The 25,583-nt window shown below is 43.4% G+C and overlaps 1 protein-coding gene across 2 annotated transcripts in view; it reads left to right on the top strand.

The window, feature by feature from the left end:
* klhl25 (kelch like family member 25) overlaps positions 1–23,009 on the top strand; it is a 43,928-nt gene extending 20,919 nt beyond the window's left edge. For both annotated transcript variants that reach the window (XM_021568319.3, XM_036953084.2), the window contains 2 exons: positions 346–2,205; positions 21,983–23,009. In XM_021568319.3, the coding sequence (XP_021423994.1) occupies positions 346–2,165 (1,820 nt within the window). In that variant the 3' untranslated portion in view covers positions 2,166–2,205; positions 21,983–23,009. The remainder of the gene's footprint in view (positions 1–345; positions 2,206–21,982) is intronic.
* The last annotated feature ends 2,574 nt before the right edge of the window (positions 23,010–25,583 follow it).

Genomic DNA, 25,583 nt, shown 5'->3' with positions numbered 1-25,583 from the left:
AAATCGGCGCCCAAAAATATTTTCGATTGTTATGAAAACTTGAAATCGGCCCTAATTAATCGGCCATTCCGATTAATCGGTCGACCTCTACTCTGTACGCCTATGTAGATATTCCATAAAAAATCTGCCGTTTCCAGCTACAACAGTCATTTACAACATTAACAATGTCTACACTGTATTTCTGATAAATTTGTTATTTTAATGGACAAAAAATTAGCTTTTCTTTCAAAACATTGACATTTCCAAGTGACCCCAAACGTTTGAATGGTAGTGTATATCTGGGGGAAAACATCAAGCAGTTAGTTCCATATCTCATTTATTTTTCTGTTTTTGTTTTTTCTTTAGTTGGAGAAATTGAGACGAGCGACTCCCTGGGTCTGGAGATCTCTGAAACCATGTCAGTCACCGTCCACGAGAACCGAAAGTCCCGGACCAGCACGGGCTCCATGAACATCTCTCTGTTCCATAAGCCCTCGCATCCAGACAGTGTGCTCACCCACCTCAACACCCTCCGAAAGCAATGCATGTTCACTGATGTGACACTGTGGGCGGGGGACCGCTCCTTCCCCTGCCATCGGGCCGTACTAGCTGCATGCAGTCGCTACTTTGAGGCCATGTTCAGTGGAGGCTTGAGGGAGAGCCTGGACAATGAGGTGAACTTCAGAGACAGTGTGCATCCAGAGGTGCTGGAGCTGCTGCTTGACTTTGCCTACTCATCACGCGTCATCATCAATGAGGAGAACGCAGAGTCATTACTCGAGGCGGGAGACATGCTGCAGTTCCACGACATCCGAGACGCTGCCGCAGAGTTCCTGGAGAAGAACCTGCACTCGTCCAACTGCCTGGGCATGATGCTGCTGTCCGACGCCCACCAGTGCAAACGGCTATATGAGCTCTCCTGGAGGATGTGCCTGGTGCACTTTGAGGCGGTGCGGGACACAGAGGACTTCTACGGCCTCAACAAGGACAAGCTGCTGGACCTGATCCTCAGTGACGAGCTGGAGATCGAGGATGAGCAGATCGTGTTCAACGCTGTGATGCGCTGGGTGCGATATGACCTGGATGGCCGCAGAGACTACCTCCCTGAGCTGCTGCGGGGCATCCGCCTGGCCCTGCTGCCCTCTGAGTGTCTGATCGAGGCGGTGGCCTGCGAGGAGCTGGTGATGTCAGACAAGAGGAGCCGGCAGATCGTGGAGGAGGCCATGCAGTGCAAGAAGAAAATTCTGCAGAACGATGGGGTGGTCACCAGCCCCTGTGCCCGACCCCGCAAGGCAGGCCACACACTGCTCATCCTGGGAGGACAGACCTTCATGTGTGATAAGATCTACCAGGTGGACCACAAAGCCAAGGAGATCATCCCCAAGTCTGACCTGCCCAGCCCCAGGAAGGAGTTCAGTGCCTGTGCCATCGGATGTAAGGTCTACGTGACTGGGGGGAGGGGTTCTGAGAACGGGGTGTCTAAGGATGTTTGGATCTATGACACGGTCCACGAGGAGTGGTCTAAAGGAGCACCCATGTTGATAGCACGTTTCGGCCATGGCTCTGCTGAACTGGAGAACTGCCTGTATGTGGTGGGCGGCCACACTGCCATAGCAGGTGTCTTCCCTGCCTCCCCCTCAGTCTCCCTCAAACAGGTAGAGCGGTATGACCCGCTTACAAACAAATGGACCATGATGGCGCCACTTAGAGACGGTGTTAGCAATGCAGCCGTGGTCAGCGCCAAGCTGAAGCTGTTTGTCTTTGGTGGCACCACCATCCACAGAGACAAGGCCTCCAAGGTGCAGTGCTACGACCCTCTAGGGAACCGTTGGGCCATCGCAGCAGAGTGTCCGCAGCCGTGGAGATACACGGCCGCCGCTGTTCTAGGCAGTCAGATCTTCATCATGGGTGGAGACACTGAGTTCACCGCCGCTTCTGCCTACCGCTTTGACTGTGAGACCAACCAGTGGTCTCGTGTTGGGGACATGACTTCTAAAAGAATGAGCTGCCATGCTGTGGCCTCTGGAAACAAACTGTACGTGGTGGGGGGCTACTTTGGGACGCAGCGCTGCAAGACACTAGACTGTTATGACCCCACGTCCGATAGCTGGAACAGTATAACCACAGTGCCTTACTCACTAATTCCTACTGCGTTCGTAAGCACCTGGAAACATCTACCAGCCTAGCTGCCTCTCTACAAGAATAAGGAGAGGTCTCCAGAACTGGGTGAGCAATAAGCATATTGTTTTATCCTAGTAATAGATGTTGGTAAGAAATGTCATATTTGTAAGATTTCCTATGCAAGCACGTGCACCGTGTACATCCTTTGACAATATTAATAGAGCACTTTACATAACATGTCCTATATTTCCCCAAACACTGACTGTCTTTTCTCACTCAAATGCTTTCAAGTGAAAGAGCCTCAGAAGTCTGCTAGCTTTTGACGTAAACACTCAGCAGACTAGTGTTGCCCAGTACCGAAACTTCTGTACTTTTTCAGTACTAGAACATGAAAAAACAGTTCGGTACTATAATATTTGTTACTTTCGGTACTTCTGTCAAATATGTCTCGCGTTGTCTACTGATTTTAGAGAGCATCGAGTCTATCAACGCAGCCGATGTCTCCTTATAGCGTGAATGTACCGTGCCTGCTCACTTACTCAATGCTAGCTCTAGCGTGTACTAAGGAACCACTGCACTCACTCAGTCTGGGCTGCATCATGTTAGCGCCCCACTCACACACTTGAATAATGGAACACGTTATGTGGAAAGGTTGCAACTGTTAATTACTGTTCGCAAAACAATGTCCATTAGAGGCTAGAACACTTTACAATGGAAGAAGATACCGGTAGCTTTCAGCTTTGTAGGCTAACTTTCCTTGCTAGTTTACAGCTGAAGCTAACATCAATTCACTACCCTATAGGACTGTGGTGGTCATGACAATTTGTCCACTGGTTAGTGTCATGCTAATTTAACTTTTCCCATTCCGGAGCGAGTGTGCATATGAAGTGGCTAGCTAGATTTAGAGTTATTTGGCAACTTTAGTGAATGATACACACCTTTTTAGAATATCTTATAAATCAGGCTACAGATGCTGGATCCCCAGTGTGGCTGCCCTACCTCCCTCCACGGCTGGGAGATGCAGCAGCTGGGCTGCCTGAAAAGACAGCAGCGGAGTGGCTCTGGGACTACCCAGAGGAAGCAGGTTCTTACAGAAGCAAAGTGAAAACGGCATTGTTGTCATCAACATTGTTGCATGTGCTGCATTGACCATGCAACAACAACATGTGCTCCTTGAGTGACAGGGGGCGGAGTTAGGTCTAGAAAGCAGCATGGAGAAAGAGATGGCAGCGAAAGATGACTCAAATAGCGAGGTAAACTATAAAAATGGACGTTACACACAGCATATCATATTTAACAAACCAAACATTCATATACTGTTATAGAAGGTAAAGTAAAAAGCCAAACCGGTCTGTCCATCAATACCGGACAATGGAGAACTGAGTACCAGGCGATTAGCGACCTGACAGTCACTTCCAACGCATGTCCAGAGGGCATAAGAGGAAATCACGTGGAATTTGACTGCGGTCATGACTCATAACGGCCGTTGTTGTGTTAATACGATCACCGCAACAGCCCTCGTGAACACCTTACTCTGCTTATCTTAATCGGCGTTAGGTCAAAATTGAAGTAAGCATATGCCGATTAAAACACTTGGTTTTCTGCGCAATGTTTCATATTATAAAAATAATAATTATTAGGACAAGTAAACACCGTCAGCGTTCCAACAGTGTATTTGATCTGTGCCAGCCGAGCCAGCCTCCCTCTTTAGCGCAAGTGAAGTGAGTTCGGAACAACTGAATGCGTTTTAGAAGTAGTTTTCACATGCAAACTTTATGTCCGAACTCCGAATCAAATATGCTTCCCAAAATTAACATGGTCGCTGTGGTAGAACGTTTATTGTGATTGTCGATTTTCTGCATCAAGTAGCCTGATTTCAGATGTGTCCATTTAAACATTATTATAACATTATTATAACAAATTATTTTATGTAGTTAGATTGGTAAAACAAAGTCAAATATATTGTATGATTAGATTCATTAATTTATACATGGCTATCTGAAAAATGGACATAAATGTAATAATATTGAACTCAAAGATCTGTCTGGGTCAAGTGCCATTCTCTGACTTTGGCTAATATGCCTTATTTTTTTTTGCCTTGGTATCGTTTTGGAATTGAGTATTGTGGTGGTATAAGCACAAACACTGCAGAACCTCTCATGGTGGCTTCTGGGAGTGGTAGTAAAGTTTATCTGGAGGAAATCCCTGTGTTTCTCAGTCGGGATCAAAGTGACACATCCCACCCAGTGGTGCAGTACGGTGGTAAGCCACTCAGACATTGATTTGTGTTCTGCATTACAGAGACTTTCCAGTCAATTGGCTATTAGCACACTAGCTGGAGAACACACTGGGGCTCAATCAGTGTAATTACACAGAGACTGGAGAGACCACAGAGAGCTACTCTAATGGGGGGCGGGGTGCCGTTGCCTTGTGAAAGCCAGGTGGTCCCAAATGTACCGTTACCCATTACATTTATATAGAGTCTAAAGTACACTAATGGTTTCCTAAACTGTTGACATGTCCTGTTTTTATCATGAATAAATAATGACCAGATAAGCCCAACGCAGGCATTTTAAGGTTATGCTTGTGCCTCAATTGTTCAATGTTATTGAGCATAGCATTTGGTTTCCTATAATCTATGGTTATCTTATCTGAGAGGTAGGTGTGTGTTTGCTGGAGCTGGTTAGGGTATTGCTTGGAAGATGTTGCCGCGGGGAACAGGGAGGCTCAAGTCCGTGTCCAGGCATCAGCCACTAGGGTGGTGAGAGTAGCAGACATATATAAATTCAGAGATACACAACCTCAGCTCACAGCACAGAGGTGGAGTATCCCTTCCTCTGAAGGGTTAACCCAATTAGTCCCACCATAACATCAGTGCGTTTTGGACTTATAACCTTTTTTAAAACATTGTGTGTTTGAGCTACAGACCAGTCTGTGATTTAACGGGGGCTTAGCTTAGAGCAGTGTTCGACGAGGGTGGATTCCTTAACCTCTAGTGACTCCCAAACCCGCATGTGGGAGCGTAATCATCGACTGAATCGAATTAGCATAACGCAACGGACATAAATATCACTAGAAAATATTCCTATTCATGAAAATCACAAATTAAATACACTGCTCAAAAAAATAAAGGGAACACTAAAATAACATATCCTAGATCTGAATGAATGAAATATTCTTCTTAAATACTTTTTTCTTTACATAGTTGAATGTGCTGACAACAAAATCACACACAAATTATCAATGGAAATCAAATTTATCAACCCATGGAGGTCTGGATTTGGAGTCACACTCAAAATTAAAGTAGAAAACCACACTACAGGCTGATCCAACTTTGATGTAATGCCCTTAAAACAAGTAAAAATGAGGCTCAGTAGTGTGTGTGGCCTCCACGTGCCTGTATGACCTCCCTACAACGCCTGGGCATGCTCCTGATTAGGTGGCAGATGGTCTCCAAAGGGATCTCCTCCCAGACCTGGACTAAAGTATCCGCCAACTCCTGGACAGTCTGTGGTGCAACGTGGCGTTGGTGGATGGAGCGAGACATGATGTCCTCAATTGGATTCAGGTCTGGGGAATGGGCGGGCCAGTCCATAGCATCAATGCCTTCCTCTTGCAGGAACTGCTGACACACTCCAGCCACACATGAGGTCTAGCATTGTCTTGCATTAGGAGGAACCCCGGGCCAACCTCACCAGCATATGGTCTCACAAAGGGGTCTGAGGATCTCATCTCGGTACCTAATTGCAGTCAGGCTACCTCTGGCGAGCACATGGAGGGCTGTGCGGCCTCCCAAATAAATGCCACCCCACACCATGACTGACCCACCGCCAAACTGGTCATGCTGGAGGATGTTGCAGGCAGCAGAACGTTCTCCACGGCGTCTCCAGACTGTCACGTCTGTCACATGTGCTCAGTGTGAACCTGCTTTCATCTGTGAAGAGCACAGGGCGCCAGTGGCGAATTTGCCAATCTTGGTGTTCTCTGGCAAATGCCAAACGTCCTGCACGGTGTTGAACTGTAAGCACAACCCCCACCTGTGGACGTCAGGCTCTCATACCACCCTCATGGAGTCTGTTTCTGACCGTTTGAGCAGACACATGCACATTTGTGGCCTGCTGGAGGTCATTTTGCAGGGCTCTGGCAGTGCTCCTCCTTGCACAAAGGCGGAGGTAGCGGTCCTGCTGCTGGGTTGTTGCCCTCCTAAGGCCTCCTCCACGTCTCCTGATGTACTGGCCTGTCTCCTGGTAGCGCCTCCATGCTCTGGACACTATGCTGACAGACACAGCAAACCTTCTTGCCACAGCTCGCATTGATGTGCCATCCTGGATGAGCTGCACTACCTGAGCCACTTGTGTGGGTTGTAGACTCCGTCTCATGCTACCACTAGAGTGAAAGCACTGCCAGCATTCAAAAGTGACCAAAACATCAGCCAGGAAGCATAGGAACTGAGAAGTGGTCTGTGGTCCCCACCTGCAGAACCACTCCTTTATTGGGGGTGTCTTGCTAATTGCCAATTTCCACCTGTTGTCTATTCCATTTGCACAACAGCATGTGAAATGTATTGTCAATCACTGTTGCTTCCTAAGTGGACAGTTTGATTTCACAGAAGTGTGATTGACTTGGAGTTACATTGTGTTGTTTATTTGTTCCCTTTATTTTTGTTGAGCAGTGTATATTGAGACACAGTTTAGCCTTTTGTTAATCACCCTGTCATCTCAGATTTTCAAAATATGCTTTACAGCCAACGCTAGACAAGCATTTGTGTAAGTGTATCGATAGCCTAGCATCGCATTATGCCTTGCTAGCAGCAGGCAACCTTTTCACGGAAATCAGAAAAGCAATCAAATGAAATCATTTACCTTTGATGAACTTCGGATGTTTTCACTCACGAGACTCCCAGGTAGATAGCCAAAGTTCATTTTTTCCCAAAATATTATTTTTGTAGGTGAAACTGCTCCGTTTGTTCTTCACGTTTGGCTGAGAAATCGCCCGGAAATTGCAGTCACAAAAACGCCGAAAAATATTCCAAATTAGCTCCATAATATCGACAGAAACATGGCAAACGTTGTTTAGAATCCATCCTCAAGGTGTTTTTCTAATATCTATTCGATAATATATCCCTCGGGACATCAGTTCTGTTATACTCACAGACAATATCTTTACAGTTTTGGAAACGTTAGTGTTTTCTATCGAAAGCTGTCAATTATATGCATATTCTAGCATCTTTTCCTGATAAAATATCCTGTTTTAAAACGGGAATGTTTTTTTTCTCCAAAAAATGAAAATACTGCCCCCTAGCACCAAGCGGTTTTAAGGGGCCTGGTCTTTTTACAAAAAACGTCTGTCGAGTGCGAATAGTTTCAGCTCCAAACTATGAATAGTTAGTTATCTGTGAAGAGCGGAGACTTACAAACAAGCACGTAACATGTTTTGTTCTATGACGCTCATATGCTAAACAAGAGTTGTTAGAAGATAACTGAGTTCTAATACATAGATCATAGGAAATCCCAGGACAAAGTGTCTAATACAATACTCTCACATTGTTCCTGTCACAAACTCTAAACTCCACACCATTGTCACCGACTAGTGAGCAAACAATTTATGTACTTCCAGCATTCATATAAATTGTTTTAGTTTTTTTGCTTTGGCTGACACTTTTTTTGTTATTGACATTTGTCAATAAAACTCATGAACTGTTTATGTCAAGTACTTTTGTGTTCTACTTGTAGCCCTGGTTGTCCTGAAAAGTAAATGGTAAAACACTTCATTGTGAGGCTAAATATAAGGGCTGAACAAATGAAAAGACGATTTTTGCTGGGGTCTCGGGACTGATAGGGTTAATGACTGTTCCTGTGTGTAATCATTAGCACCCACCTCAAAGCCAACATCACAGGGCTCCATTTCACAGAGGAGCAGGTGGCCCAGCTTCATAATTAGCTCCTGCGGGCCAGGCTACAGAGGCTAGATCCCCAGGGTGACTGCCCTTCCTCCCTCCTCGGCTGGAGGATGCAGCGGCTGGGGATCCTGTTTTAGCCCATACATTTTTAAACAACTGCAGCAGGCGGAAGAGAGAGGGACTGCCTGACTGCAGCCTGCCACATTCCACCAGTTTTTCAAGGGTCTCTCTCTGGTACTGCACCTGAACTTTACCACAGCGCCCAGGCAATATTTATATAACCTTTCTTTTGACGGGGAGTCCTGCTGAGACCAAGGTCCCGTTTACACATCAATGTACACATTGCTACTCAGATCAATACATGAATAACGAAACTCTATCATAGACAATTATTTAATATAATAATAATAGGATTATAATTATTTAATATGGCAATAATAGGATTATTATTATGTCAACAGTGGACAGACTACCACATGTCAGTCGGTACATTTTATGTCAAGCATGTGTATCCTTATCATTTTAGAATCCACTGGAGTCTGGTTCCTCTTTTCAGAGACATATTTTAGTACTTTGAAAGGGCATCCCAAGCTCCTCTGGCCATTAGCCTAAAGCTGGGCATTAGCCTCTTACACCTATCAAATCTCAGGGCTTGTGAAACACAAGCTAACACATTTAATGTGGGCTTAGCAATAACCTTATCTAACCTCGTTGTTCCCCTGACTCCTGGCCAGCACACGAGGAGGATTAGGGTTACAATGTGGATGGATATGGGTGGTCGAATAGTCAGGTTTATTAGGCTAATCCAATCCAGTACGACGACTGTTTTCTGAAGTATAATTCATTGCATTTAGAATCATCTGGTCCATTATATACATTTATGGCGTTTTTCACGCCGTCACATTCTAGCAGGACAAATTAATCATATCAGTACGGCAGATAGTTTCTATACAGTGTTTCTACAATGTTGGTCTCACAGGCTTTGCGCCCCCCCCAAAGCTGTCGTTTTGGCTTTAATGAATGTCCAAAGGGAGGTGTCTGCCTATTGGAAAGCTCTCTTGGCACAGCGTCATGCCTCTAATCAGCTGTCACAGGGGTGACTCTGCTCACTCCTGACATTTTGTTTGTTGACAACAGTCACACACAGGGACTTTTCTCCCGCTCAGGCTCTGTTATGGAATAATCTGTTGGCCGTGGGGCTGTGTTGTGTCAACAGGATAGGTGGAGTGTCAGAGGACACAGTAAAAACTCCACATTGAGCCGATTTATTGTGTCCAAGCTGCTGCTGTGATCTGGAGGAATGCAGTCAGAGGAGGAATGCCCCTTCACTGCTCCTTGAGAGAGACCTTCCTGCCACATCCGCTGGTCCATCTTCTCCCCCTGCCCACACTCACTGTTTTGCAAGGCCTTACTGAGACCCTACTTAGAGCAGCACACAGATCCGCTCAACACTGTTTGTAGTGGCTGACTTGAGCTGCGATGATTTTATAATAGGCTTGAGTGTAGCTTACAGCTGACTCCTGTACAATATGAAGTAGGACAGCGGTTGGTTGTGGGAGGAAGAGGAGGGGAAGAGTCCAGGCAATGAAGAGAAAAGATGTGTGTCTTGGCTTGCTTGGAGACAGAGTTTGATTGAATTATGTCCAAGCAGAAAATAAGAACATACTACTGTAACATCATGATCTTTCACTCTGTCAGAAAACCAAATATTAGCCTAGATTCAGTATGAATCAAGTCACTGCACTGAAGGTCTTCTGCTCCCATCCTATGCTATTATATTTTATAGCATGTTTTTATGAACCCATCAGACCCAGAGGCGTCAATGTAATGATGGTTGACCATAACATTCTGAACAGAAATACAGTAATGGTGTCTTTCTATAATGAACCAGCCTGTGAGCTACCCAGCAATACCCTGGGCAATTTGGCAAAGTGGCAGCAGAGATGTGTGACTGTCTGGGTGCCAGGGGTCTCCTATCAAAGACAACATCTGAGCTACACCACAGTCATTGGGCCAGAGAGCGGGAGCCTGCCAGGCTGCTTACACACCTCAGGCTACAGTCTGCCTGCTCGCTCACCAGAACTTTCCATCTGAAACTGCAACACTGTAGACAAGCCTTAATGGGTGTAGTAAATGGGGAATGTTAGACATGACCATTTCCTCTGCTTTAGAATGGAATGTAGGCCTAATGCTAATGGCCTGGGTGTTTTACTGTAACCATTTATCAGATACAATGGGTGGTCTCTGAGAAACAATGTTGTGCTGTTTTATACCACTCTAGCAAATGTTGACTATGTAGCCTAATCTACACAGAGTGCGATCCAGGCAACTGAATCCATGAGACCTCATTGCTTTAGCCTCCAAGCCCTGGTGACATATGTAATTTGAATCATTTTACACAACGGGCAACGCCTTCGAGGAGGGGAAAGAAAACATTTCTTTAGGTCGACATTTAGATTTACTAGAAACTAACTCTGCTGTGCATACAAGGATGGCATTATTCCTTGCCGTTGTCCCTGGTCTGACCTCTCGTTGGTCTGACCTCTCGTTGGTCTGACCTCTCGTCGGTCTGTCCTCATTGTAGTTGTGGAGATGTCAGCACTGAGGCAACTTCTGCTTTTACCAGCTCTACAATGACAAGTATCAATTGGTCAATAAACTCGGACAATACTGTGAACGTTTTCATAGCCATCCATTAAAAATTCATCATGGCCTTTTGAAAGTTATTACGTGCAGCTTTGCCTATGTTATGGCTGAAGATAAAGTCTGGGTGTGTGGCATTTTGGTAATAAATAGTCATCATGATATATTTGTCTGATATTTTACTCATGGCACTGGCAGAGCTTTGCCAGTTAAAGTAATTGCAGTGTGTGTGTGTGTGTGTGTGTCCCAACACGTGACATTGTTTTTGAGTTGGGTACACTGGATGTTACTCCTTCTCTTGCCTCCAGTCCAGAGGGATTGTGTTGAACAGCTGCATTCGACTGTGCCTCAGTAATCCAGGTAATTTGCCAACAGTTGGAACAGTCCTGACCCCATGCCAACCACCACCCCCTGCTTCCAGAAAGACTAAACCAGCTAATTGTGTCAATGTTGCAGAGGCACTAAATCGGATTGTGTGGATATTAATCTGATCTCTCTTTTTGGCACAGTACATGGTGCTGTCGCAGGAAACATGGCATTTTGGCCCAATGTACTGGAGAAACAACTGTAAAGCAGTGCTTTTTACCTGATAGCTAGACACAGTGAATCACAGATCGAGCAGTCTCTCTCACTCTCTCACTCACTCACTCACACAACAGAGAAACATATTCAGACAGACTACATATAAACACACAGCTTCCTCTCCCCAGAATAGTAGGGCTAAGCTTTGCTTGTTCGGTCTGCCCTGTGTAAATTGGCAGTGGATTTAAGCAACATTCTGACATGCCATTGCACTGGACTTCCCTTTCCTGGAATCCACTGGCTCATTGCTATCTCTATCCGCCCTGAAATTTCAAACTTTATCATCATCGCATTAGGCCGCAAAGCTGTGTTCATTCTGCTCCAGTCTAGACTGGTGTCTCGTGTAGATAAGAATATCATGAGCTGTTATACAGCACACTGTAATTAAAAAATCTGGCTCCTATCATACAATTCTCAGGAACAGGGTGATATGCTATTGTGCTTTCTCCTCTTGTTTTTTCTGCAAATAAAATTGCCTTTCACACTTAGTTATTACTTTTCCACTTGAAAATTTAGTTTTAGCCCTTTCCATTCATGCCCTTATACGGGTTGAACATGGCAGATCAAATTGGGGCACTAATAAGCACCTAAATTGGGACGTAGTGGCTGAACAGTAAAATGCTATATGTGACATCAGAGCGCTGGCTCTGCCTTCACAGCGCTGTATGGGTTTTGACTGACAGCTTAGGGGTGTAACGGTACCCTTATTCCTACCGAACCTTTTGGTATGGGAACCACATTTCGGTCCGTACTGTGAATACATGTGAATACGAATGAATACATAAATATATTTACAAAAACTAGGGATCCAAATTTTGTAAAATGTTGCTGCTGACTAACTGACCCTCATTAACCTGTTAACAAATGGTATAAAACATTTTTTTTAAAATAGTATAATTACGTGGCCAACAGAAAATACTATCAGAGATCTGTATATAATGACAATGTTTATTTCTCATCCCTAACAATGGTAGTCGTCCCAAGGCAGGAAGGCAGGCGACATAGAAACACATTGGGCTTGGTTTGGACAGATTTTGGAGAGAGTGAAAGCTCTCGCTGCATACATACACGGACCGGACTTTTTTCATTAAGAGCTTAATAGAAACATGCAACAATGGCAGGCCTATTGTGTTAGTCAAAATGCCTACCATTGAACTTTTAAAAAATAAAACTTATTTACCTAGGCAAGTCAACAAATTCTTATTTACAATGACGGCCTAGGAACAGTGGGTTAGCTGCCTTGTTCAGGGACAGAACGACAGATTTTTACCTTGTCAGCTCGGGGATTTGATCTAGCAACCTTTCAGTTACTGGCCCAATGCTTTAACCACTAGGCTACCTGCATGCAACTCCTGTAATGAATCAGGGAATAAAGTCATTTTCAAACATTTTGACAAAATACAATTAGCTGGAAAACACTGTTCTAAACCAAATGCGAGCAGTTGTGCCAGAGATGAAAATCTCCATTAGAAACTTGTGATAAATAAGATACACAACGACTGACGAATACAGACGCGCCAATTTAATTCCGCAAATTGTCAAATGTTATTTTCGGTGGCTAACCAGTTAACAGTTAACCATTTAACATCCCTAATAAAAACACTAGACCTATAGGATATGCCTATGCTGCGTTGTATGCCTCCTGAGTACATTTGAGATGAAAAAAACTGAGTTTATTGCCACGTTTTATAATTAAAATCTTAACTGGCTAATTTCAAACAATCTATTTTTTTGTGAGGCGCAGTCGGTAACTAGTTCTGTACGATGGCGAGTGGTGGAACCGATAAACCAGAATTGGATGATTATCGCTTAAATCTCCAGTTTGGGAACATTTTGGCTTCACAGTAGATTACAACCGCGACAGACAAGACAGTTGTGGATAAAATGTTAACAGTATGTCGCCACTGCTCAACAATAGCCTATGCAGAGTGGAACGTGTAGCTTGTTGTTGTCATAGAGCCTCCTTGTGTGTGGCAAAAAAAGTTAGGAGATTTAGAATTCAAATCATGGATTTAAAAGTTAAATGAGAAGGATAGGCTACAATGACTAACAGCCAACAGGTAGGTGGCTGCTACTTAATCATCTGAATGGAGTTATTTAACTGTAGGACACGGAGAAAGCTCATGCACCCTCAGCTAGCCTACCTAGCTATGTTAGCTAGCTTAGCTAACTAGCTTCTCTCGATTTGATGCAGTCAAGACCAGTACTACAGATATCATATTGATGACAAATAATCTAGCTATGACAAGCTAGCTAGTAACACGGAACCCAAACCGGCTGCATGGGTGCGCCATTGTGCATAAATGTATTTTGTCCCCCTACACCAAATGCGAGCACGAGACGCAGGTTAAAATATCAAAACAAACTCTGAACCAATTACATTAATTTGGGAACAGGTCAAAAGCATTAAACATTTATGGCAATTTAGCTAGTTAGCTTGCACTTGCTAGCTAATTTGTCCTATTTAGCTAGCTTGCTGTTGCTAGCTAAATTGTCCAGGGATATAAACAGAGTTGTTATTTTACCTGAAATACACAAGGTCCTCTACTCCGACAATTAATCCACACATAAAACGGTCAACCGAGATCGTTTCTAGTCATCTCTCCTCCTTCCAGGCCTTTTCATCTTTGAACTTATATGGTGATTGGCATCTAAACTTTCATAGGATTACTACAACGACTGGCAACACAGTTAGTCTTTCAATCACCCACGTAGGTATAACCAATGAGGAGATGGCACATGGGTACCTGATTCTATAAACCAATGAGGAGATGGGAGAGGCAGGACTTGCAGCGCGATCTGTGTCAGAAATAGAAAGGAGGCCTCCCGGGTGGCGCAGTGGTTAAGGGCGCTGTATTGCAGCGCCAGCTGTGCCACCAGAGACTCTGGGTTCGTGCCCAGGCTCTGTCGTAACCGGCCGTGACCGGGAGGTCCGTGGGGCGATGCACAATTAGGCCCAACGTCGTCTGGGTTAGGGGGGGTTTGGCCGGTAGGGATGTCCTTGTCTCATCGCGCACCAGCGACTCCTGTGGCGGGCCGGGCGCAGTGCGCACTAACCAAGGTTGCCAGGTGCACAGTGTTTCCTCCGACACATTGGTGCGACTGGCTTCCGGGTTGGATGCGCGCTGTGTTAAAAAGCAGTACAGCTGGTTGGGTTGTGTATCGGAGGACGCATGACATTCAACCTTCGTCTCTCCCGAGCCCGTACGGGAGTTGTAGCGATGAGACAAGATAGTAGCTACTAAACAATTGGATACCACGAAATTGGGGAGAAAAAAGGGGTCAAAAATATATATATATATATATATATATATATATATATATATATATATATATATATATATATATATATATATATATATATATATATATATATATATTTTAGCCGTTGGCAACCGTTGTGGTCAGCCTGTTTAGTCTACAAGCACGAGTTGGTTTGCTATGGTTGGTTGCCGTCTGTCTCTACCTTGCTCCCTTTGTCACTCGCACACAGTACACACACTGCAAGGCCCCTCCACCTGCTAGAGAGGCAATTCTTCTTCGTTGAGGTTTTACGGCGGACTACATCCAAAAGTTGTATTGCCGCCACCTACTGTGCGGATGAAAATTAAAGATCCCAAAAGACAAAATGTATGTCGATTTAAAATAATCCTACTAGCGTTGAGCGGTAACCAGATGTTCATATCGTTTCTGTACCATACCGGGGTATACAGTATTACCGGAAGTGCACACGCGGCAACATGGATCTTGATCTCTGCTGTAACCAAAAAGCTTGATCTTGACATCTAGCCACATAGCTAGTTAGCAAACCAAATGCTCAGCTGGATATAATTTATTTGAGACATCTTAGATTTCTAGTTATAGTTATAAGCAGTGGCGTAGCACCGCGGTATTGAAAATCAAGTATACGGTATGTCACCCATCCCTAACTCAAACTGACTACCAGAAAGTCACTCAACATGCTCCTCTACTGTTAAAAGCAATAGTCCATGTCTGACCCCTACACAGGCTCAGGAGCCTGGGACGGTGGCACATCTTCCGTCACCAATAACCCTTGCAGCTTTTCCACTGAATTCCTGAAGCCTCAGATACTTTCCTACCGCAGGCACAATTATGTCCAATTTCTTTGACTTTCTTGCTACTTGAGCCGTGCAGTTTATCACAGTTTCAATGAACGCCACAAAATCCACTTTCTTTACATACAGCATGTCTGGTTCTCTTAGTTGACAAACCTTTACCATGGACTGGTGCATCCAAAATCAATTATTTTGATCGCCTCCGTATAGGAGATCAGATGGACCGCCCTAACTTTGGCCACCTCAACCTCGGACAGGGTACTCTACAAACTCTGGGACACGATTCCCCCCACAATTCCAACATGGCCGTTCTTCTCTCTGATCTTCCATATACTCCGTCCGTCTGCACACATTTTGAAACGTGACCAAATCCTTTACAGTTTTGTGTGTGTACACTTTAGATGTGTAGGGAGGTATTCATTGTAAAAAAAACAAACAATGGCACTGAGAAACTTTCTTCCTTTCCTCCATTCACCATGCGGGTCAGGTGTCGGGCCTTAACCACATCTGGGATTCTTGTCGCTAGGATTTTCTGCTTTATTTCCACTGTCACCCCAGAGGTTACTCCCTTAACAGGTGCTCTACTTCAGAGTTCAAAGAACTACACTTCAGATGGCCCAACTCTCGGGATGCCCACTGCCGCCGCCGCCTTCTGTTCTTCAAACACAATTAATGAGGACAAGTCCTCTCCTGGTCACTCTGATTGATCCCACTTTTCCCCCAAATGGATCTCCCAGATGATACACATCCTTATCAAAAAACTTCCATCCCAACAAGGAACATCTGCTTATCATCCCTTTCAGTTTTCAACACTTTATCATTTTAATTCCATTCTTTGATACTACTGTTCTCCATTTCTCTTCTCCAACTCACTAGACACGCTTCTTGTTTCAAGTCTGGTTAATAAAGTAGGTAGCTTACAGATGGACTTTTCTGCTGCTTCCCTCACTTGAATCGTACCTGGGCTGGATCCGACGAGGTCTATACGAAACTGGTCATACTTTTTGGACCTGTGAAGACCTCTACGTGAGGCCCCACATAACAGTCGTTGTCACAACAGACAGTGCCAGGGACATTGAATGTTGTCACACACCGGACTTAGGCCACAAGTAGGGTGATTATTAGTTTTGCGTCTTTTGACAAATAAAGAATATTTACAGCAACTGTTGGTATTTAATTTTCCCGCTGTACCGTAACCCCAAAATCGCAATACGTACTGTTCTGAACATAAACACAGCACGCGATAAGAAGTTCCTCCCAGTAATTGGGAAACTTTGGCCCATTTTTTTGTTATTTTCATCAGGGAACTGCTGTAAGTTTAAGAGGACTCAAGAGGATGCATTTTGAAAGATGAGACTTTGAGAGTTAGAATAAATACCGCTTTGATATAAAACAAGCAAGCCAAACACCCATGAGTCCAAATGTGCACTTCACAATCCACGATTGTGCACACCATTGTCAGACATGCTTTTTAGTTATGTACCCAGTAGGTCCCTCAGGTCCTCTGGCACTGGCCTTTTAACTTTCCCAAAGCCTTGGACAAAGAGGCATGGAGAGGCAGCCTTTAAATACTATTCCCCCAGCCTTTGCAATAGCCTGCCAGAGAACTTGAGGGGGGCTGAAACAGTGGGCATATTTAATTAACAGATCTTTTTAGGTACCTTCGTGGTCTTTCAGTTTTTGTTATTCTTTCATTTTTTTATCCTCTCTGTTGTGTAGTAACTAATTCCGTTTTTTCATTGTTTTTTGTTTGTTTTCTCCTGTGAAGAGCATTGCGTTGCATCCATATATGAAATGTGCTATATATATATATATATATATATATATATATATATATATATATATATATATATATATATATATATATATATATATATATATATATATATATATATATATATATATATATATATATATATATATATATATATATATATATATATATATATATATATATACTGTATGACCAAAAGTATATGGACACCTGTTCGTAGGACATCTTAGTCCAAAATCATGGGCATTGATATGGAGTTGGTCCCCCCTTTGCTGCTATAACACTCTTCTGGGAAGGCTTTCCACTAGATGTTGGAACATTGTTGTGAGGACTTGCTTCCATTCAGCCACAAGAGCATTGGTGAGGTCGGGCACTGATGTTGGGTGATTAGGCCTGGCTCGCAGTTGGCATTCCAATTCATCCCAAAGGTGTTTGTTGAGGTCAAGGATTTGTTCTGTCAAGTTCTTCCACACCAGTCTCGATAAACCATTTCTGTATGGACCTCGCTTTGTGCACAGGTGTAATGTCATGCTGAAACAGTAAAGGGCCTTCCCAAACTGTTGCCACAAAGTTGGAAGCACAGAATTGTTTAGAATGTCATTGTATGCTGTAGCATTAAGATTTCCCTTGGCTGGAACTAAGGGGTCTAGCCCGAAACATGAAAAACAGCCCCAGACCATTATTCCTCATCCACCAAACTTTACAGTTGGCAATATGCATTCGGGCAGGTACCGTTCTCCTGGCGACCCAGATTCGTACATCGGACTGCCAGATGGTGAAGCGTGATTCATCACTCCAGAGAATACATTTCCACTGCTCCAGAATCCAACTGTGGCAAGCTTTACACCACTCCAACTGACGCTTGGCATTGCGCATGGTGATCTTAGGCTTGTGTGCGGCTGCTCAGCCATGGAAACCCATTTCATGAATCTCCTGACAAGCAGTTGTGCTGATGTTGCTTCCAGAGAAAGTAGCGGTAGTGAATGTTGCAACCGGGAACAGATTATTTTTACGCGCTTCAGCACTCGGTGGTCCCGTTCTGTGCGCTTGTGTGGCCTACCACTTCGCGGCTGAGCCGTTGTTGCTCCTAGACATTTTCCACTTCACAATAACAGCACTTACAGTTGACCTAGGCAGCTCTATCAGGACAGATATTTGACGAACTGACTTGTTCGAAAGGTGGCATCCTATGACGGTGCCACGTTGAAAGTCACTGAGCTCTTCAGTAAGGCCATTTTACTGCCAATGTTTGTCTATAGAGATTGCATGGCGGTGTGATGATAACATTTATACACCCATCAGCAATGGGTGTGGTTGAAATAGCCGAATCCACATTATTTGAAGTGGTGTCCACATACTTTTTATATATAGTGTGTGTATATATACAGTTTGATTTGATTCACAATTCACCAGGTCACACACACACCTGAATGCAATCATGACTCCTTCTATGCACACCACAATTTCAATCTGTTTCTCTGAATAGTCTTGTGAAAGCCAACACTGTAAAATCATATTTTACAACTTAGCTAGTCATGTTTGCAATAGAACAGGCTTTCAAATCATGCCCACCTGACCCAGATTGTGATTTTATAATGAACCATTGGATTGCATTAACAACGGCAGTCATTGTGTGCTGGCAGAGATGCGGGGTTGTGTTCCAAATGAAACTATTAGTGTGCTTGCTCTAGTTCTTGACCAGCTAGTAGAGCTCAAAAAGTACCTTTATAGTGGAAGACTCTTCTTTATGTCATAAACGTGCATTGAAATTTCTTAGGAACTGTGCACACTGGATAGGTTTGGGCCACTTTGAGACACCAGTTGGTCGTCTCACTCAAACCCTTGCAATGTTTTTGTCTTATGTTGCATTTTCCAGGAATAATCTTATGTTACTGAATGTGTCCAGAGTGTTTTCAGATTATACAGTAAAGTACAGTAAATGTAAAATCAACAGTGTAATGTTTGGATTCAGTCTTGTCAGGTGAACTGTTGTGTCCTCAACTTTGGTCTAATAATTTTCCCGAACTTTCAATTGCTATCATGGTTATGCTTTTCATATTTCTTCTGTAAGAAACAATGAAATGTAGCCCTATCCACATAGGCCAATTCCCACGAGTGTAAAGGGTTAAGACACTCTGTATGGGGTGTAAGAGCAGGATGTGCAGAGATGTTGCCAACACAAAGGTTTGGTAGACTTAATGGAGCCTTGTTGGTCTCCACTTCCAGGGCTTGTTGCATCTTGTCTAAAAGCGACACAATCGTAGGCTGATGCAGAAGGAATTAAAATATAATTGGGCTTAATTGTCTGTCTTCTCCCTTTACTCATTTGTTAGTAGAGTCCTTTACAGGCTTTGAAGGTTGATACTGAAGGATTACTCATAAATATTATTCCCTGTTTAAAGTGTTTTAACCCCTTTCATTACCAGCGAAGCAACAGTCATCGTAAACTGTCATTTTAGCTGCCTTTAAGCTACTTAATGCAGCAGCAATTTTGTACGTAATTAAAACGACTTCAAGATTCCTGGAATTTCATTTCATTCCACATGGATCATAACATTTTCTACAAAAGTATTTTTTCTCTGAATTTGGTTTATTTTTAGAGTTTGTTTGTTGGATGACAGCCGCACAGAAGCTAAAACCTTTTTTTCCCCAGCTGCCCTTGATAGGAGGGGGATGATAACTCACTTTTAAAACTTCATGCTGCATGTTATGCTGCTGTTGTCCAATAAATATGCAAACCTGAGAGAGAAACCTTATTGCTTTATTCATGAGTCCCAGTGAACAGATGTGAATTACATGAAAATGTTATCTTTACTATGTGATTTTAGTGACTTCTGTAGTGATGATCAAAGAGGTGTGTAAGCACAGCAGTGCACTGTGTGAATGTATCTTTCCCCTTGCTACCTGGATGCGCCCATAATATCCAGTACACCGGTATGTTCTGAAATTGTTTGATTGCTGCTATTTAATGCCTCTGCACTCAAAGGGAAAGGATTAGCATTAAATTGGAGTGCAGTGAAAACATGTCAAGGTGACGAGAAGAGGATTAACGGTGCTTAGCTCGGAGGGCCGCAGAGGTGGGACGAGGGGTTTCTCTTCTCCAAATCCTCTGGGTAAACACTCTGCTCGCGGCTACTGCCGAGAGCGGATCACAGAGGAGCAGAGGAAGGGAAACGTAAAGAAAGCTTAACTTCAAATCCCTGCCTCACTCTATAGGACCAGGAGAAAGAGAGCGTCTCAGAGGAAAGGCTCTCACCATCTCATTTAATCCAGATGCGTTCTAATTCTTAATGCAAAAAAAAAAAAAAAAGTCTCGCTGGGGGATTTTGAAACCAGTTCTACCTCTAGTGGGATTTCTCAGCCTTGCCGGAAGTGTGTAGGCCAAACTTGAATTAGAAACTGTACGCATGGCCTAGTTCTAATACCTGTTTAATGTAAGCACTGAGCAGCCATGCTGCCTGTCCTCAGGAGTCTCCATACTGTAAATCCTGTAAAACCATGTCACGCATCAGTTAACACGATAAGCATGTTTCCACACCCGTTTGGTTTATCCTACCTCTGGGAGTTGACATTGCCCATTTAAAAGGGATGTGATACCTGACCTATAGTAACTGCAGTAACTCCTTTGTAAAAAAAATAAATAAAAAAAAAAAAATGTTTATATATACACACTGCCATTCAAAAATGTGGGGTCACTTTGAAATGTCCTTGTTTTTTAAAGAAAAAGCACATTTTTGGTCCATTTAAAATAACATCAAATTGGTCAGAAATGGTTAATGTTGTAGCTGGAAACAGCAGATTGTACGCCTATGAGGATATTCCATTAAACAGAGGCCCATTATCAGCTACCATCCCTCCTGTGTTCCAATGGCACGTTGTGTTAGCTAATCCAAGTTTATCATTTAAAAGGCTAATTGATCATTAGAAAACCATTTTGCAATTATGTTAGCACAGCTGAAAACTGTTGTTCTGATTTAAAGAAACAATAAAACTGGCATTCTTTAGACTAGTTGAGTATTTGGAGCATCAGCATTTGTGGGTTCGATTACAGGTTCAAAATGGACAGAAACAAAACTTTATTTTGGAACTCGTCAGTTTTCTTGTTCTGAGAAATGAAGGCTATTCCACGTGAGAAATTGGCAAGAAACTGAAGATCTTGTCCAATGCCAACATGAACAGTGAAGAGGTGACTCTGAGATGTTGGCCTTCTAGGCAGAGTTGCAAAGAAAAAGCCATATCTCAGACTGGCCAATAAAAGATTAAGATGTGCTTCACTGTTGACGTTGAGACTGGTGTTTTGTGGGTACTATTTAATGAAGCTACCAGTTAAGGACTTGTGAAGCTTCTGTTTCTCAAACTAGACACTAATGTACTTGTCCTCTTGCTCAGTTGTGCAACGGGGCCTCCCACTCCTCCTTCTATTCTGGTTAGAGCTAGTTTGTACTGTTCTGTGAAGGGAGTAGTACGCAGGATCATTTGCACAATATATGGAATGCAGACAACAGGGGGATTGGTTGCTGGGGGGGGGGGGGTTGCCTCAAAGCCAAAACCAGAGGAATACAACAGCAGATGTACAAACTGTGTGCGCCCATTTCCCAAGAGAAGTCATGCCTCTGTCAATTCCGTACACATTGTTTATGGGGGGGGGGAAATGCATTTGAATGACAAGGATCTGCTTGAAAAACAACTGTTGAACTGCATGATTATTGTACAGTAGTCTTACTGTGAATCAATATTTTGCATGACATGAATGTACAGTAATCATCTTGCGCTTACACAATCCAGAACTGAGATGGCTTGAGTCTGTATTTCTCATTGGAGCTGTTGTCGGTTGCTGTTTTCTCCCTCCTGAGATTTGGCTTTCACAGTTGTTGTTTCCCCTCCCCCCCCCATCCTTTCTCTTCACAGGTGTCACATGTTTCTGACCGTAGTGACTGTCAGAGGCTTGCTAGGGCTTGCCTGCCCGCAGCACAGCGTGACGTGTGTCCATCGGGTGACGGGTGTGGCTCCGCCAGCGTCGCCCATTCCTGCTCCTCCAAACCCACCCCGCCCCCCCCCCTCCCCGTTCCAGATGATCTGAATACAAGGTCCTCCAAGAGGGATGTCATCAGCTGGCTCTACTCCTTCATAGCACAAAGAGACATCCACACCATGCTTCCAAACAGTCTTATCCATGACCATGGAGAGCGAGAGAGAGACACTTTATAGACAGACCACTGACTTGGGTTGGGTTTATTGCTCAGTATTTTTGACTGAGGCTATTTTTGAAATGTGTTTTTCTTTTGAGAGATCCATTACTAGATCATTCCACTTCTCAACCCGGGCGAAATAGCCTCAAGGGCTGATGTGTTTTTGTAAATGACAATTGATAAACTACAGTAAGCAGGAACACTATCCGTTCCATCATAGGTGGTGCTGTAGGCTCTCAGCACACAGGATTTATGAACTCGGCAAACGCTCATATCCAACAAATAGCCTACAGTTCAAGTCAACTTTATAAAACAATGAGATATATCAAAGAAACACAATGTATCATTGACCTTTCAAAGGAAATAGTTGTTTTTTTACGTGGAAACAACATTGAATCAACCAGTTTTTGCTCGGTTTGTTGATAATGTGTCAATGAGGGTACTAACCTTTTGATACTAAGACTTTTTTTTCTCTCTGAATTGTGTTTTATTTCTGGAGTTAGTTTGTGGGATGACAGCCGCACAGAAGCAACAACCTTTTTTCCAGCAGTCCCTGATAGGAAGGAGAACTTAACAGGAACGTTTTAATGATAAGGACTCACTTTTAAACTGCAGTTTTCCATGTGAGGGGTGCCTTCAAGGACTGTAATAAGGCCTCTTTGTGAACTGAATTCCTTGTGCCTAATACTGGTAGGAAGGTTTGTCATTTCACTCTGAAGTGTTTGAATAAATGACTTTTTGATGCATGTTGACTGGTTCCATAAGTACAGGGAAATGGCTTAAATAAGTGCCTCAGCTTGTCGTCTTGATTTGTGACTCTAATGCAGACATTCCAGAGGGCTTTGAAGTAGAGAAAATCAGCTTATGATGATAATTTGAGTTGGCTTAAAACCAGTGGGGATTTATTCCAGAATTGTATCCCTTTTCTGACGTGGTTACTCTGATGAGAATGTTAGGTCACTCAGAAGTGTTCTGCTAAGTCAGCCAAATGGTAGAAACGGTAGTAAGCTCACTTCAACAATGCAAATAATGTTCTCATGATGAATTATTTAATGCAAGGTTTTTTGGAAGCACACTTCAGTCCATATTTTATTTTGCTATAGGAAAACACTAACTATTGCAGTATGCAACCTCAAATGACTCCTGTATTTTCACGTGTATATACAATCCTTCCTTCCTTTATGAGCACCAATATAAAGACCCTGAGACAAACCTAGCGAAGGCAACGGTAAGTTAGCTTGGCTCTGCCTGCTGAATACATTGTCTGCGTAAATGAATGATTTACGGTTTTATTCATAACTTTGCCTAACAATCCTCTCCTCCCCAGGATACAAGGGTCTTCTCCTGTAATGTTTGCACTGCTACAGTGAGAAGCTATTAACACGACACATTAGGATGGGAGTGACTGGTGTGGACGCAGACCACATCAGTGATATTTCCTGCTTCTTCATAGCCCCTCAGGGTTAAGAGAAACACACGTTTGATTCTCTCAGCTTTTTTTTTTAGCTGAAAGGAACAAGTCTAATCCCTAGGCTCCATCCATTAAAAAAAAGTTTAAATGGGTATATTCCTTTTAGACGTTCACTCATCCTTATGTTTGTCCAAATAACAACCATCCGAAGTCATTTAGTCAACCACCCATTCACCAATCAGTGACAGTATGGCCACAAGGTTGTTGCGTTGCTGTTTTATAGCCCATTACAGACATATTTTCCCCTCCCCTCTAATCAGCCCAGAAGCTTTAGCAGGAGTTCCAAAGGCAGCCAAGGGCACAGGCAGGCGTCGCCAGGCAGCATAGCAAGCCCCCTGGGCAGGTGGAAGGTGAGTCCTCTGCCAGGAGACTGTCCGACCTGCCTCTCAGCCGTCTGGACAGACCACCTGCTGCCCTTTGTCATCACTAATATCACATATCATCCAAGATCACCCTCCTCCCAACACACATACAATGCCCTTAGGGTTCTACGAGGGAGTGCTACCATCACACTCTTTTACATTATGAACAGTTAAGATTGTATGTTTTCAATGACCTAGTAGATCTCTGGGCTTGTTCTGCATATGAACTACAGCCAGGTGTTGAATTGGGATGGAACTGATTCCTCCCCCCCCCAAATATGAGTTGCTTTCCATACTTATTTTATTGAGAAAACAGAATTTGCCAGTATAGGCCTATGTTGTTTTCCATTCTAAGATGATGGCAGAGGTATCGCTGTACTACATAATGAGCTACTCCACCTAACTGCTTTCAGGCTGCAGCACCTCCAAACTCCTAATGGGATAGTCTGTGTATGACAGTAATAGCATGCTAGCCTTCACAGGGAGCTGACTCTCATTGAAATGCAGCAGCAGAGTTGTTCTGTTTTTTTCCTTAGTTGCTTCATGATTGAGAAATCTTGGAGCATCCTTGCTCATGTATATTTGAGCATATCCACACCTCTCTTCCCAGTTCACAAAATCCCTCAAGCAATACTTAAATCTCGCTGAACTTCACAGGAGTTCAAAGTACAATGAAGTGCAACAATTTTATTTTCATGAAAGGCTATTACATAGTACATTGACGTCTTGTTGTCTACTGTTTTTAATAACTAAATATCCTTTAGCCAACAGCTTTTTTACTGTTCCCGAAAAGAGAAGAATGCCTTGTTTTTTCAAGCTGATTTCTTGCATTTTCTGCATTTACACAATCACTACACGTGACAGTTCATCCCCAACAATAAAAGAACCAGCTAGCAATAAATACATATCTCTCAATTATGTAGGAACATTCATCCATATCAGTTGTCTCTTGTCTCCTTTAGTGTTGCCATGTGCATCACTTTGAGATAACTGACATCTAGTAAATCTCTTCTGAAATGATACTGTTCATAAGGCTTGAACATGAACAATCCCTTACCCCTGCAAGCTCCATGAAGCTGTTCACAACTCTGGAACTCTGTCGACTAGAGCTATTGAAATTCTGAAATGCTTTGGTGCTTTAAAAGGCTTTTGCTTTCTGTAAACTTGAGTATCTCTCAATGAACAAGGAAAAGGATCTGACGTATACTGTGAGCCACACTGTGTGACCACCATACTGTGAGCCATACTGTACATATAAAAGGCTAATAACCTGGCAGCTTCCCAGAGAGGTCATGGACACAGTACAGTTGAGTGGAGGAGTAATGCATGATGGTCAGAAAATCATCACATTAAGAGCACAGAGAGTCATTCACAATCGCTTCACGCTGTAATGCCAATCATAGATCAGGGCCTGTCTGATGCTCCACCAGCTCATCTTTTATTTACCGCTGATTAACAGACGTGAAAAAAACAAGTTCCATTAGCCC

Source organism: Oncorhynchus mykiss, chromosome 2, assembly GCF_057628025.1.
Source record: "Oncorhynchus mykiss isolate SJ-2025 chromosome 2, ASM5762802v1, whole genome shotgun sequence".
Taxonomy (NCBI): domain Eukaryota; kingdom Metazoa; phylum Chordata; class Actinopteri; order Salmoniformes; family Salmonidae; genus Oncorhynchus; species Oncorhynchus mykiss.
Note: the sequence above shows the minus strand (reverse complement) of the source record. Positions and strands in the feature narration are given on the sequence as shown.